This window comes from Solanum verrucosum, unplaced genomic scaffold (assembly GCF_900185275.1).
Source record: "Solanum verrucosum unplaced genomic scaffold, falcon-dt-bn FXZP01000238.1, whole genome shotgun sequence".
In the NCBI taxonomy this organism is placed as follows: domain Eukaryota; kingdom Viridiplantae; phylum Streptophyta; class Magnoliopsida; order Solanales; family Solanaceae; genus Solanum; species Solanum verrucosum.
In genome coordinates, this window is record NW_026020630.1 from 4,632,749 (window position 1) to 4,648,750 (window position 16,002).

The following is a 16,002-nucleotide window of genomic DNA, read 5'->3' on the forward strand; positions in this document are numbered from 1 at the left end:
CCACTCTTGCAATCTTCCATTAAGTCCGTCGTCTCTGAGCTCTCTTCATTGACCTTCTCATTTTCTTGGGATAAATGCCTTCAAAAAATTCGACAAACCATTTTGGCTTACGATATTTAAACATGAGGCTCCACACAACAATTCCAACAACTAGTCCACAACTGTAGCCTATGACTACTGATTCCCACGTAAATCCACTAAAAAAATATGACTCGTCTTCAGACTCCAATGGTTGAGGAACATGGGATGGATCACTCGTTCCACATTGCTTTGATAAAGGAGGACCACATAAATCAAGGTTTCCACCATACGAGTCATTTTCAAATGTGTTGAATTGTGGACCGTGAGGAATTGGTCCAACGAGAACATTCTGAGAAAGGTTTAACTTTTCCAGAAATGTTAGCCTTGTCAATTCCTGCGGAATCTTTCCAGTGAGCCGATTCCAAGAGAGATCTAGCGCTTCAAGCATATTCAATTGCCCCAATTCCATTGGAATATCACCTATGAGATTGTTACGGGATAAATTGAGTAGCCAAAGTGAGCTGAGATCCTTTAGTGTTTTCGGAATGACACCTTCAAAATGGTTGCTCGAGAGGTCTATGGTTGTCATAATTGTGCTGATTCTTTGTAGCTCAATATCCTGGCCTTTGATCACCAAACTCACTGAATCCTCATACGATGTGTCAAATGGATCATCAGATGGTTTCATGTACTTGATCTGTCCTGTGTCTTCACCATCTAATTTAATCATTGCCTTGAAGGTTGCAAAAACTTTTGCAGGGAGTGAGCCACTGAATTTGTTACGCGAAAGATCAAAAATTCGCAACTTGGGAAAGCAAAACGTAGTCTGACAAGTACTAATTGGTCCATGGAACACATTGGACTTTAATATTAAGACCTGCAGTTGTTGAAGTGTTCCTAGCCAAGCAGGAAATGTGTCATTTATAGCGTTATTCCCCAAATCAAGAACTTCTAAACCACTACAGTTGAGCAACGACACAGGGAGAGTTCCTTTAAATTGATTACCATTCAAGACAATGGTTCTCAATGAAGTGCTCGGCGCACATAACGATGGAAGACTCCCTGTGAAATTGTTCTTTCTTAAGTCCAACACTGTTAGACTAGTCATGCTTCCCAAGCAACTTGGAATCGAGTTACTGAAGTTGTTGTGTGATAAATCTAGAAATTGAAAATTGTTCATGTTACAAATGGATGAAGGTAGTGGACCCTGAAGGAAGTTAAATTTAAGATCAAGATACTCTAGATTATGGAAATGAAATTGTTGTAGGTGGCCTGTTAAAGAATTATGCGAAAGGTTTAGGTACAACAAGTTGTCCCACCTTATGCCGCTAAACCAGTTTGGGATTTGGCCACGAATCTTATTGTTAGAAATATCCAAGACCCCAAGTGTCTTCACATTTCTCAAGAAATGTGGAAAATCCTTCAGTTCACAAGATGACAACCGCAAAACTTCTAGGCCAGGGAAAGTGATTTGTTTTCCCACATGAACGGTGATGTTACTTGATGAAAGGTCAAGCATAGAAAGGTTTGTGAGATTCGAAAGTGATTGAAGCAAAGAACCACTGAGTTGATTATGGCTTAAATCCAGGCGTGCTAATGTTGGGTTTGTTTTGAGCTCATCATCTAGTCCACTAAATTGATTATGTTGGAGCAATAATGAAGATAGCAAAGGGAGGCCAAACACCGAAGATGGTATGGTACCATTCAGTGAGTTGTACGACAGATCCAATATGGTTAGCTTTTGAAGAATGCTTACATTATTAGGCAGTTGGCCAGATAGGGAATTACTCGACAATTCTAAGTCTTGAAGATGTGTCAAGCTTACAATTGTAGAAGGAAACGAACCAACGAAGCTGTTGTTACGAAGATATAAAGTACGTAGCTCTTGGAGGTTAGAAAAAATGTCGGGAATTTCACCTGAAAAGGAGTTGGACGAAAGACCTAGAAATGTGAGCTGCTTCAATTTAGAGATTGTGGAAGGAATATGGCCGGTGAAATGATTATTACTGAAATCCAAATACCTAATTTGTGTAAGATTGCCAATGGAATCAGGAATGCGGCCAGATAATTGGCATCCATACATGTTCAAGCGATTCAAGGAACTCAAGGTGCCAATTGAATCAGGCAGCTCACCGGAGATTCCTGTGTAGGAAATATCCAACTCCAACAGACTGTTGCTCGGGTGGATCTTTGGTAAAACTCCTTTGAGAAGATCATTTCCATTCAATTTGAGATTTTCCAATTCTGGCAGAAGGAAAAAGCTCTCTGTGATAACACCTCGCAGATTAGTATGTCCAAGATCCACGTACCGTAATGAGGATGAAGAAATATTCACAGGTATTGAAGATGAGATGTTGACACCAAGGAGAGAAACTACCTCCAGATTTGTGAAGTTGTGAAGAATTGTTTCAAATGTTCTCTCATTAAGTTCACATACAGAACAATCAAGTTCAAGTGAAACCAAATTGGAAAGGTATGAGATTTCTGTTGGGATTTCCCCTTCAAAGAAAGATTGAGAAAGGTTGAGATGCCTCAAATTCCTCAATCGGCCAATGTTACGCGGGATTGAAGAAGGATAGAAGTTATTGTGAGCAAGGTTTAGTGTCCGGAGATGATGGAGTTGGAAAAGGCTGCTATTGGGATGAATAGTTCCATTAAGCAGACTGCAACTAAGGTCCAATCCGATAACTTGACCGGTTAACATGTCACAAGTTACCCCGTCCCAACTGCAGCAATCCCTACTCTCATTCCAAGACTTTGTTTTTGGGATATCAAAATATCTCTCATATTGCAGATCAGTCTCATCCCAACATCTAGGTTGATCAGAGATTTGAGAGGATTGTTTGAAGTGAAGCAAAGCAAAAGCTTCAGTGGGAGAGCAAACATGATGCATCATCACAGAGGAAGAAGAAAAGCTTTCACTAATTACCAACAAAAAACAGACAAGTGAATAAAAGAAAAAGACAAGTCCCATCTTTTTTCTCTTTTTTTTTTTTTTTTTTTGTATTCAGCAAATAATAGAATGTTATGTTTTTACAAATCAATCATCATTATCCATATATATATACTAGTTTCTGAGTTACGCTCCTGTAATTTCTGCACAAATTCTACTCTCCCTAGACCCCACCCACTTGTGAAATTATATTGAATATGTTGTTGACTTGTCTATCGTGTGTTATATTCGATCGTAGTTTTTTTTTCCCGGGTATCACCTGTGTATTTTGTGCTTCGAATATCGCTTTATTTTATTGTCATATTATTCATTCATCTGTATGTTGTACTACTCTTCTTTTCAAATTATTTTATTGTTGTTATTACTTTTACTTTTGTATTCCCTTTTTCAAAATGCTTGGCCATGCTTTATTTTTAGCCGAGGGTCTATTGAAAGCAACCTCTCACACACACTCTACTTTTCTCTAGACCCCACTTGTGAGATTACACTAAATATGTTATTGTTGTTGTTGACTTGTCTATGGGACTGTGAGGTAAAACATCCAGACAAATAAAATGGGGTACTTGCCCCTCATGATCTACCACAAACTAATTTGTGGTTGCAAAAAAAATTTGTCCCAAATGTTAAGTCAATTTCCATAAAGACTCGAGTCTTTAATTCTTGGTGGCCAGTACCAATTATTCCAAATTTGTTTTCTCTAAATGTTGTTTTCATTTCAAGGTCATCCACTATCTTTGCCGTGTGTGTTACGCAAAACAATGTGAATTGCAGCAAATTTCCAATGAGAGATACTATTGCTTGACTAAGTCAAGTGAGAAAAATAAAAAGAACAATAATTGAAGACATGATTTAACAAGACAATGTTACAGTGGAATTTTGAAGTCATTGAACCAATTAGTGGTTCATGGTACATTCTACGTATTTTAATTTGAGACCACAAGATACAATTTTTTTTTTACTTTTTTAAACTCCATGTCAAGTCAAAACCATACAGACATTGAAACGGAGGGAGTAGCATCTAATTCTCAGATAAGCCAACACTTATAAAATACTTCAGATTTACCTTAAGCTGTTACCAATTACCATATTTGCTTCTAAACAACTGATGTTGTTGGGTAGTTTTGATGACGGACATAATTGGTTGCTCACAACTTGTATTTTATTCTCGAAAGCAACCTCTCTATCTCTACCTCATAGAGATAAGGTGTCCGTACACTCTACCTTTCTTAAACCCTGACTTACGGGATTACACTGGGTATATGGAAGTGTGTGGTTTAAATTAAAGAAAGAAAAGATATCTAGACAAATAAAATGGGATACTTTCCCCCTGATAAGTCTATTTCCAACTTTGGCATAAATTGAGAGAAAATAATACAACTTTGGCATCACTAAATACACAACTAGCGGTCCATGGATGAGTACTAGTCACTTCTAACAACTTGTTACTCATATCAAGTGAAACCAAATTGGAATGGTATGAGATTTCTGTTGGGATTTCCCCTTCAAACAAAGAACCAGAAAGGTTGAGATGTCTCAAATTCGTCAATTGGCCAATGTTATGTGGGATTGAAGAAAAATTGAAGTCATTGTGAGCAAGATTTAGTGTCCGGAGATGATGGAGTTGGAAGAGGCTGCTATTGGGATGAATAGTTCCATCAAGCCGACTGCAACTAAGGTCCAATCCGATAACATGACCAGTTAACAAGTCACATCTTTTTTTGTATTCAGCAAATAACAAAATGTTCTGTTCTTACAAATCAATCATCATTATCCATATACTAGTTTTTGGGCACGTGTATCCCAATTTGTATAGATTTTTTTGAAATTATAAGGCAATATTAAAACATGTGTATAATGAGTATATAAATCAGAAGAAAGAAGTACAAGTTCAATTTGATAAATAATTAGTCTACACAAATGACTTGATTGTTCAATACATACAAAATATTAGAGAATGTACTCTAAACTTGCAAAATTGAACAATTAAATTTAGCTTAATACTCCCTCCGTCCCTTTTTAGTTGTCCACTTTAGAAATGACACACAGATTAAGGCAACAATGATTAGCACAGTGAAGTTACAATTTTATCCTTATGACAACTTTTCACTTCAAAATTACAACCACTTCTTTGAATTCAAGTGAAATAAATTGGAGGGAAACAACATACACTTTTACAATTTTCAAGAAGTGTAAATAAGGGTATAATAGGAAAAAATTTGTTGTCCTTTCTTGATTTGTCAAAATGGACAACTAAATAGGGACAACTAAAAAAGGAAATATGGACAACTAAATAGGGACGGAGGGAGTAGGTATTATGTGTAATGAGATACTAAATATGTGGTTATATGTATAATTATAATATGCATCTAGTATAATTCTTATTCAACAAATAAATAACTACAAATCAAAAATTATTATACACGATAAGACTTCAAATTTTAAAATTTGAGTCTTTGTATGGTTGATAATAATTCTTGCTTTGGTGACCATAAATTTTACAAGTTGTGTAGCTTTTTAAGTGCTTTTTTTTTATTTACTATTTTATTTTACGAACTTTATAATAAAAAATAGAAATAAACGTGCAACGCATAAATAATATCATATTTATCAAACACTATATTCATTTATCCATTATAATTATTTAGCTAAAGTTATTCTGTTTTATAAAATTATTTGTTCAAATTCAAATGAGCAATTGAATGGTACATATTTCAAGACATAAATGATTCACAAGTTGGGAATATGTGTCACCCTCATAACCAATGGTGGAGAAGTAGCAAAGTCAAACTAAATTGTGTAATACTTGCACCTTTATAATATCTCTATTTATAGGACAATAATATGGAATATCAAATGATATTATGAACATGACTATTAATATAATATAGGAGTTATAATAATCAAAATTCATGTGAATAATTGAAATAAAGGCAAATAAATGTTTATATTACAGAATATAAATAAATAAATAAATGAGTAGTAATTGACACATTCATTTTTTGTAAAAATTTTAAAATAAATAAATAGGGAAAATTGTCCCCCCCCCCCCCCCCCCCCTTCTTTTATCCAAATTTGTATGATATATAGATTTGATAAAAATAGGGATCCACAAGTATGGATGTTCCATCACTTAGTAGGAGTTGCATTCTCTGAAATAGTTTGCAATAACATTTAGATATTAACTTTAACCATTTCTTTTTTCTCACAAAAAGAAACAAATAAATTTCGTTAACACTACAATAAGTTTAAACTTCAAAATACACACAATTTTAGCTTTTATGGAAAGATTGAAGTAGCATAAACAACATATATTAAAGTAAGACGATTCACCTATCTATTAAGAAGATGTGTAACTTATTGATAGATCACCAAAGATCTAAACCGTGTTGGTCTCCTTTTTCAAGGGCCAAATAGTATTCTATTCCTGCGCACCTCTAACAATACTTTGCACCATAAAATGACAAGTCACAAGTTCAATAATCATGAGAAAAGAAAAAAAGAAATTCAACAGTCATGGATAGATTTCTTAGTTACCCCAGAAAAAAAATCCTTTGTGACTCAAAAGTTTTAGAAAGTGATACCTTTATCTTGAACAAAATGACTCCTTATGCAATGAACCTATGACTCTTCACTATCCCCATTTATCATAATTCTTTACTGCATATACTACTCTTCGTTGGTAATTAATTTAGAGTTATAGGTAAATATTAAATTTTATTGTAACCTATGTTTATACTATTATTATTTTTTATCAGAAAAAGTGAAGTATTAATTATTGAGCCATTTAATATTGTTACATATATATAGATTAAAAATACTTTAAAGTAGATTATTGTGTTATTTATTAAATGAAAAAGCAATTTTTAAAAATGATTTTAAGAAAATAAATTAATACTTAAGGGTATTTTCATAATCTAACTTTTGTCTTAGATTCTTCCCACTTTTAGTAATATATATATATATATATATATATATATATACTAGTTTATGAGTTACACTTGTGTAATTTCTGTGAAAATAAGCTTATAATGAATAATAAAATGTAACAATCATAAGTAATTTTTTAACAGTACTATGACCAGAAACATCAAATGAGGGTCGTATTTTAATGTTAAAATCAATTCCTTTCACGCTAATAACTATAAATTTTAAAGTTTAGTTACTAGAAAAATTTCAATTAAAAATACATACTTACGACATTCATAAATTGATATAAAATCAAATTAAAGTAGTCTAATAGAGAGAAAAACAAACAAAAAAATGGGGGTGATTGCGCCCCCATCTAAATGTTGTTTTCATTTCGAGATCATCGACTATCTCTATAGTGTGTGTCACCTAAGACAATGTGAATTGGTCCCATTATGTAAGACAAACGGTAGAAAATTTTGCTGCAGAACTTGTAACAAATTTCCAATGAGAGATACTATTGCCTGACAAGTCAAGTGAGAAATCCAAAAAAAAAAACAAAAAAAACAATTAAAGACATGATTTGACTCCTGCATTTCCTCCTACATCTACTCAAGAGTATGTAACAAAACAATGATACCTTGTGGAAATTGGAAGTCATTGAACCAAGTAGCGGTCCATGGTACACAAGTCTTATTTACTTTCTTAAATTTCGTATCAAGTCAAAACCAGACAGACAAGTTGAAACAGAGGGAGTAGTATCTAATTGCACGAAATGATCTCAGATAAGAAAACACTTGTTCAATACTTCTAAACAACTGATGTTGTTGGATATCTTCGATGAAGGACAGAATTGGTTGCTCACAACTTGTATTTTATTATTGCAAAATAAGGATCCGTTTCGGTATTACAATTCTTAGACACAACTAAACCAGAACATGTATGCTAGATAGATATTAAACAAAGTCCATAAGGATATTCATAGCTTCTAAAGGATCCAATTGAGCTACTAAGAAACAGTTAATCTTCCGCAGTCGAAGTTAGCAATTCTTAGTGTAACTGATATAGTGACTCCAGCCAAAAATTGTTGTCTTAAGAAACTGATTATCTTGTTATCACTCTCTTGTATGAAACCAGATAAATAAGCAGCACTGATAAATGTAAAACTTCTCCATCTCCTCTCTTTAGCATACTTCTCGAGTCCTTTTCTAATCTTCGTAGATTCATCATCTTCTTGTTCTGTTATCGGTTTTGTCAAGGCTTCTCCGAGGCACTTTGCAATAACAACACTGTCCTCTAAAGCAGAACATCCACCTTGACCAAGATCAGGAGTCATGGGATGAAGTGCATCACCTACCACACAAACGTTATTTTTCAAAATATTCCCAAGCAGAACATTCCATGGCAATCTCAATTTCAGCTGAGCGATAGATATACAGTCGAGCGTAGTTCTGTCTATAATGGTGGAGAGTTCTTTAGACACATTAGTAGCCTTGTTCAACACGAATTGCTTCAATTTCATTGGATCTTGTTCTGCATTTCCATCAACTGCATAAAATCCCAATTAAAATGAACAACTAAACATGACTAGTTTATGAAATGTAAGCTATCTGGGCAGCTCGGTGCACTAAGCTCCCGCTATGCACAGGGTTCGGGGAAGGCTTGGACCACAGGGGTCTATTGTACGCAGTCTTACCCTGCATTTCTGCAAGAGGCTGTTTCCACAGCTCGAATCCGCGACCTCTAGGTCACATGACAGTAACTTTACCAATTACGTCAAGGCTCCCCCTTCATAGAGGTAAGCTCTCTTAGCCAACAAAAATATCCTTCAAAAAGTAAATCTTCAAAAGAAACAGTATGTAGGAGGTGGCTTACAATGAACAACAGATGGTGTGAATGTGCAAAACCAGTACAAACTCTTCTCATCACTAGGAAGAAATCCAAACCGAACTCCACCTCCAAAATACGCGTGGAACTTAGGCTGATAACCATGTTTTTCCGGATACTCAACAAAGCCTCTAATTGCAGAGCGCCCAGAATAGACAGGTTTCTGAAGCCCAAGCCAGTTTGCCACCACAGAATTGACTCCGTCACACCCAATTAAGGCCTTAATTGAAGCTTATCAAAGTTAGTCACGTACTAGACTAACGAAAGGAATTGAGATAATGGTCAAATACACGTTTGAATTATCACGTTGGTTGAAGTTTCCAATAATAGGGATTCCAAGTTACGGATTTCAGAGAAAGATTTACCTTGGTTCTAATAGTGGAACCATCTGCAAGATGTACCAATTTCAATGGTCCAGATTCTTCAATCGAATCGACCTTTGAAGAATATCTAATCGCGCCTTGAGGCAGTTCATTAGCTAATGTCTCCAACAGATCTTTTCTCCTCACACAACGACTTTCATACTCAACACTGCAACGTAATATAACTGACTTTAGATGACTATTGACTTCAAAAATAAAAATGTTGGCTGACGAATGATCAGTCCATCCAATAGTCGGAAGGAAGACGTACTCAACCACGTTATTCAAAATGAACTTAATTTCATTGTTGAAATCATAGGGATTTGGACATTAAAACCACGCCGCTCTGTACTTGTGAACAATACAAAAAATTGGGTATGTAGCATCCTCTGAATATGCTATTCATACTTAAGTCCTTCGTAAACAAATGTGATTGTTCTCTACGAAGATCGATGTTGTGAAAACCGGAGGTTTGCATTACTTCAACGTTTGTGAGGAGTCTTTATATCAATGGTTAGAAATTTATACATCTCTATAGATTGCGATACTCAAAAAACCTCTAATTTTAGAGAATTCCTAATTTGTCTCACATGCTATATTATCTAGTTGGAACAAAATGAACATACATAAACACGAATAGATAAAAGGACTTATATAACCGACCCCAACTAATATGAAAATTGGTATAATGCTAACCTGTTATTCCCCACAAATGATACCTCCTTGATAGGTGCACCTGAATCCGCTGAGAAACTTTTAAGCCTGCACATCAACTCGAATGCATTTTGGACGATCAATTTTTCAACTTTTTTTCAAGAGCTAGAACTCCGGAAAACACATATGACCACATATGAACTTCAATTCGTAATCCTAAATCCTAACTAATAATAAAGAGGAAGCTTACCCAGTAATTGATAAGGAACGTTGTCTAAGAGAGTCCCCAATGCCCAACGCATCCAAAGCTCTCCAGGCATTAGTCCACAATGCCAATGCAAATCCAGTAGCTCGCAACGAATCTGCTGATTCCAACACAATACTCCGCAGCCCCAACCTACATATTACATACAAGACACGCCTTCCATCGAGTTATTTCTCAAATCGTCACTCAACTAATAGCGCTATTATATCATAAATATCATATTCTAGAGAGGCATAATACATAAATATATCATCTAACTTTGCTCCACATCTATGTCATCCAACTTTGGGCCGGTACAAGTAGACTGTTAAATTATTCAAAAGTTGAACAAGCTAAGTAAACACACTCATCCCATGTGGCATCCTGCGTGACAGTTCTGCATCTACCTGGCATCCTACGTGACAGTTCTGCATCTACCTGGCATCCTAAGTGTATTACTACTTATACACATCTAAAAGTGGAGGGCATAAATGCTCGTTCAAATGCATATGCCCTTCTAAATCAAACTTTTGTAAGTAGATGATGTAATTATTGAACAAGTATTTTAGAATAGCAATTATTACCTGTGAAGGGCCAAAGAAGTAGCAAGACCAGCTATGCCAGCACCAACAATTACAATGTTTTCTTCAGTCTCCATCATTTCTCTGTTTCTCCCAATTTTATTTAATTAATAGATGCACAAATCCTCAGTATATATATTAGTGCAGCCAATCATTATTCATTAAACAAATGGGTCCAAAGAATATAAATGACGCAAGCTCCTACGTTAGCATTTTCAACATTAGTCAATCTTGACGTTAGCCGCCATTGACGGACGTTTTAACTTAAACAGACTAGTACTACATTATTATATATATATCATATATATCATATATATCAAACGTGGTGTAGTTGTGGAACTGTTTCACCCGTTAATCAGAGATTTCGAATTCGAACATAGAGTGTGAAATCTTGTAGAGCGTCATCCTTGAAAGGGTCCTGTAGCGAAAATATTGAATAAGTAAAGATGAGCAGAGTTTTATTTTTTCAAATATGTTTCTATATTCTGTGTATATTTTTTCCAACTTATGTTTATAAACATTGATATGGACAATGATAAATAGTAAAATTGATTAATTTATTAATGATTTCTTAATCATTGTGTAATATAGAAGGTGTCCATTTAATATTAGATGAGAGGGAGTAATGTTAAATTTAAAAGACATATTACATAAATATGTCATTCAATTTAGTTTCAGTTGACATTTATTTCCTTCAATTACTTCGCATGTACACAAATAGTAATTTTAACTAGTATAAAGTTGAATAAATAAAATGTATGCATCCTACATGATATAATATATATATAGGGCATTACGTAGGACGTGAACTGTCATATAAAACGTCAAGTAGAATGTATGTGTCTATAAATACACAAATATAAGTATCTATTTATGTACATTTAAAATTAAAGAACATAGATATCAATTGATGCAGAAAAAAATAATAATAGATCCAACCAACAAATATAATAGTACAATATTTTTAAATAAACAAACAATTGTATCAATGATGACACAGCCAATAAAAAATGACGCGTGGCATTAAAGAGTGAAACCGTAGCATAAATATTTTGGCAACCAACAAACTAAATATAAAGGTTTTAAAAGAGTTAAATAATGTAATAATATCGATTGAATTCCAACCAGGGGCAAATTTAAGCTTAAAAAATGGGTCACTTGAACTTGTGGTTATCCAACAAAACTCGATGTATTACTTGTATAATTCTTAAAATATATCAAATAGCAACTGAAGGAATCCATGAACACGAACAATTGGTTTGAGTGTCAGTTTTCCACTATGAGGTTGAGGGATCGATTCCCAGATGCTGCATTTTCACAACCTTGCATTTTATTTTATTCACAAAAGAGTTTCTGCATTCAGCCTTTTTTAAACTTCTTCTAATGACTTTTTCTTATAATAAAATTAATTTATTTTGCAAATGTATTTAATATTTTTCTTATGAAAAACAATATTTATTATTGCTAAAATAAATAAGGCCCCTCAAACTTGAAAGCCTAAATTAGTTGCCTTTTTTCTTAAAAGGACAGAGCCGCCCCTGACAATAGTGCACCCGTCTTCTTGAAATTCTAGATTCACCTCTGGTTCCAACCCCAAAATCAACAAAAATTCTATTAATTGTGATTTTCTTTGAAATTCTGGTAATTTAGTTGGTTGATTACTTGAACTCTCACCTTGTTGATGAGGGTTCGATTCTGACATAAACCTTTTTAAACAACCACATAAGCTTTAAAACTAATTATTTCTCAGTAGAAGCAATTTGCTTCTTCTTCCCCAACTAATTAAGTAATTTCCTTCCATTTTTTCCCCTTATTAATGTTATTATAACCCCTCTTGCAAAGGCATTTAAAATAATTATGGATTAAAATTTAAACGGAAAGGATTAAAAACATCCTCAACATATAGTAAATGGCTCAAAAGATGTCCTATTTTCAGATATTAATTAATTAAATGCTCTTGAGATTATTTTTAAAACTAAAAATATCCTTCAATTATGACAATAGCATAAATTAATTTTTAAATTAAATATATGGTTGAACAGCATTATAATATGTCTTCTTACGTTGAATAGAATTGATTCAATTAAACTTTAAAAGAACAATTTAAAAATATTGCATAAATGAAAATGAGTAATATGCTTTTGCAAATTAGTGAGAGATTATGATTATTGCCACTAAAGATCCAATTTTTATAAGTAAATTCTAGTTCACATTACTTAGGTTGGAGAATTAGTCCACGTAGTTTTCTTCAGTCTCCATTATTTCTCTGTTTCTCCCAATTTATTTTTTAATTAATAGATGCAAAAATCCTCAATATATATATATTAGTGCAGCCAATCATTATTCATTAAACAAATGGGTCCAAAGAATATAAATGACGCAAGCTCCTACGTTAGCATTTTCAACATTAGTCAATATTGACGTTAACCGCCATTGACGGACGTTTTAACACAAACAGACTAGTACTACATTATTATATATATATATATATATATATATATCATATATCAACGTGGTGCAGTAGACTGTTTCACCCGAGATTTCGAGTTCAAGCATAGAGTATGAAATCTTATAGAGCGTTATTTTTGAAAGGGTCTTGTAGCGAAAATATTGAATAAGTAAAGATGAGCAGAGTATTATTTTTTCAAATATGTTTCTATATTCTGTGTATATTTTTTCCAACTTATGTTTATAAACATTGATATGGACAAAGGGTAAATAGAAAAATTGATTAATTTATTAATATTTTCTTAATTACTGTGTAATATTGAAGGTATCCATTTAACATTAGATGAGAGGGAGTAATGTTAAATTTAAAAGACATCTATATTACATAAATATGTCATTCAATTTAGTTCCAGTTGACATTTATGTCCTCCAATTACTTCGGATGTACACAAATAGTCATTTTAACTAGTATAAAGTTGAATAAATAAAATATATGCATCCTACATGATATAATATATATAGGACATTACGTAGGATGTGAACTGTCATATAAAACATTAAGTAGAATGTATGTGTCTGCGAGTACACAAATATAAATATCTATGTATGTACATTTAAAATTAAAGAACATAAATATCAATTAAAGCCAAAAATAATAATGATAATAGATCTAACCAACAAATATAATAGTACAATATTTTTTTAAATAAACAAACAAGATTGTATCAATGATGACACAGCCAATAAAAAATGACGCGTGGCATTAAAGAGTGAAACCGTAACATAAATATTTTATTAAATAAATAGTTTGGCAGCCAACAAACTAGATATAAAGGTTTTAAAAGATTTAAATAATGTAATAATATCGATTGAATTCCAACAATAGTAACTCAGTTGGTTGATTATTTAAACTCTCACCTTGTTGATGAGGATTCGATACCTCATTCCCAGTTAATTTTTTTTTTAGCAAAAGTAGGAATCCAAGCAATGTTATATAACATGGCTTCTTACATTAAATAGAATATGAATATTAAATAGAATTGATTCAATTAAACTTTAAAAAAACAATTTGAAAATATTGCATAAATTACAACAAAAATGACTAATATGCTTTTGCAAATAGTGAGAGATTATGGTTATTGCCACTAAAGATCCAGTTTTTATAAGTAAATTCTAGTTCACAGTACTTAGGTTGGAGAGTTAATCCACGTGGTTTTGCCACATCACTAACGGCAAAAATATTTTTTATTTTAATATATAACAAAAGATATAAGTAATCTATTTTATATAATTCATGAGCAATTTTAATCCTTTTCTGTAAATTCAACAATTCAATTTCGATAAACTAATATTATTTTCGATTCACTTTATTAATTAAATTGATTTTTGCGCGATTCTAATACCATCAAATAAATTGTTATAATCACCCATAGATTTGTTAAAGCTTGTTGGCCCCATATCAAGTGGTAAAAAGCTCACTTTTTCTTCTTTTAGTAGAAAAAACAATTCGGCTGGCTGACATAAAGCTTAACAAAAAGAAAAATATAATCAGAAAGAAAATATTTGGAGGAATAAATAGAAAAATAACTATATGGATAAGGATATGACTTATGTACATTAATAAAAAAAAATGTGAATTTCTATACAATATATTAATCGTCAAAATTTAAAAATATTTTTTAAAATTTGTGATTTAAATTTATATTGCAATTTATAGTTTTTTAAACAAAATTTGTAAATATATGTCTTTACTCCATTGTCTTAATTTATGTGACATAAATGAAATTAAAAAATTGATCGTACGTTTTTGATATATTGTTTAAATTATTGATTATTGTAATTAATATTATATTAATATAGACACACACCATAATAAAGAATAGAGCATTTTTGGATAAGCTATTAATGATACTGATAGTTTTGAATCAAAACTATGATAAAAGAGAGATATTTTTAGATTAAGTTAATTATTTTTTCAGTTTAATATAGTTTAAATTTAATTTTTTGGTATAAATATTATAGTAAAATCTAAATGGATAAAGACATTATAGAAATACGAGAAACCTTATCCATCCTCATCATTGTCACGTCACACTCTATCACTACAAGATAAAATTGACATATTTCATCTTTAGCATCCTTTATTATTATTACTATACTATAAAAATAAAAATAAAAACATTAGTGTAAAAAGTTTATTATTATATATATACCCTCCTTCAGTAACCATTTTTTTTATATTGTTGTTAGATATTCATCTTGAAGCTAAAAAAAGATACAATGTTGGCTATATTTCACAAAGCATTTGCTCATCCTCCTGAAGAATTAAATAGTCCTGCATCAAAAAAATGTTTACTTCCTCAACAAACACTACAAAAATTCATCTCGACTCGTCCATTTGACACCTCTTATGTTACCTTTGGAGATGCTGCTGCTCTTGCTTTTGTTCGTCCAAATTGCACTTCTTTTCTCAATCACACACAAAGGTAAAATAATTATTACAAATTTTAGTACTTTCTTCGTTTTATTTTATGTGATACTGTTTGATTTGATGATACGACAAAATTGTATTATGAATATCCTTGTATGAGGGTATAGGTGGCTTAGATCGCACCACTTAGGAGTTGGAGTGAGTCATTTTTGTCAAATTCTGTGTGAACTCGAAATGCTTAGTGAATTATGCTGCCTAATTAGTAGATTATTTATTTTGTTAGAGATTTATACACGAAGATATAGAGTATTTCAAGTACTTATATTATTAAAAACTAAGATAAGCTTAAATGGACTGATATGAACACTAACGATGACCCCAAATTAGCTACAAATTTGGTCACTTGTTCATTGCTAAATACTTCGTTTCATTTAGTTGTCACATATATTAAAAGTAATTATTTTTAAATATTTGTCAATTAATAAATCAAAAGATAAAAAAAATACTCCTTTTGT

General features: G+C 32.3%; 4 protein-coding genes across 5 annotated transcripts in view; 1 reads left to right on the top strand and 3 right to left on the bottom strand.

Moving 5' to 3' along the window:
* The window catches only part of LOC125811818 (NAC domain-containing protein JA2), a 70,551-nt gene extending 56,797 nt beyond the window's left edge, over nucleotides 1-13,754 (bottom strand). Inside the window, exon 1 of the mRNA XM_049491367.1 lies at nucleotides 13,747-13,754. The gene's annotated coding sequence lies outside the window, so the exon portion shown is untranslated. The remainder of the gene's footprint in view (nucleotides 1-13,746) is intronic.
* On the bottom strand, nucleotides 20-2,914 carry LOC125811930 (receptor-like protein 6). Its single transcript, XM_049491474.1, has one exon. It carries the CDS (start codon nucleotides 2,912-2,914, stop codon nucleotides 20-22), a length of 2,895 nt encoding a protein of 964 aa, XP_049347431.1.
* Nucleotides 7,753-10,741, bottom strand: LOC125811813 (monooxygenase 2-like). Its single transcript, XM_049491363.1, has 6 exons — nucleotides 10,612-10,741; nucleotides 10,034-10,180; nucleotides 9,826-9,891; nucleotides 9,133-9,298; nucleotides 8,756-8,987; nucleotides 7,753-8,428 (listed from the first exon to the last, which is right to left on the bottom strand). The coding sequence occupies exons 1-6, from the start codon at nucleotides 10,686-10,688 to the stop codon at nucleotides 7,890-7,892; spliced, it is 1,227 nt and encodes a 408-aa protein (XP_049347320.1). The 5' UTR covers nucleotides 10,689-10,741; the 3' UTR covers nucleotides 7,753-7,889.
* A 1,507-nt stretch (nucleotides 13,755-15,261) lies between the features above and the next one.
* LOC125811821 (stem-specific protein TSJT1) overlaps nucleotides 15,262-16,002 on the top strand; it is a 49,315-nt gene continuing 48,574 nt past the window's right edge. Inside the window, exon 1 of one of the 2 annotated variants that reach the window (XM_049491369.1) lies at nucleotides 15,262-15,542. In XM_049491369.1, the coding sequence (XP_049347326.1) occupies nucleotides 15,337-15,542 (206 nt within the window). In that variant the 5' untranslated portion in view covers nucleotides 15,262-15,336. The remainder of the gene's footprint in view (nucleotides 15,543-16,002) is intronic. The other variant, XM_049491370.1, reaches the window with a different exon arrangement.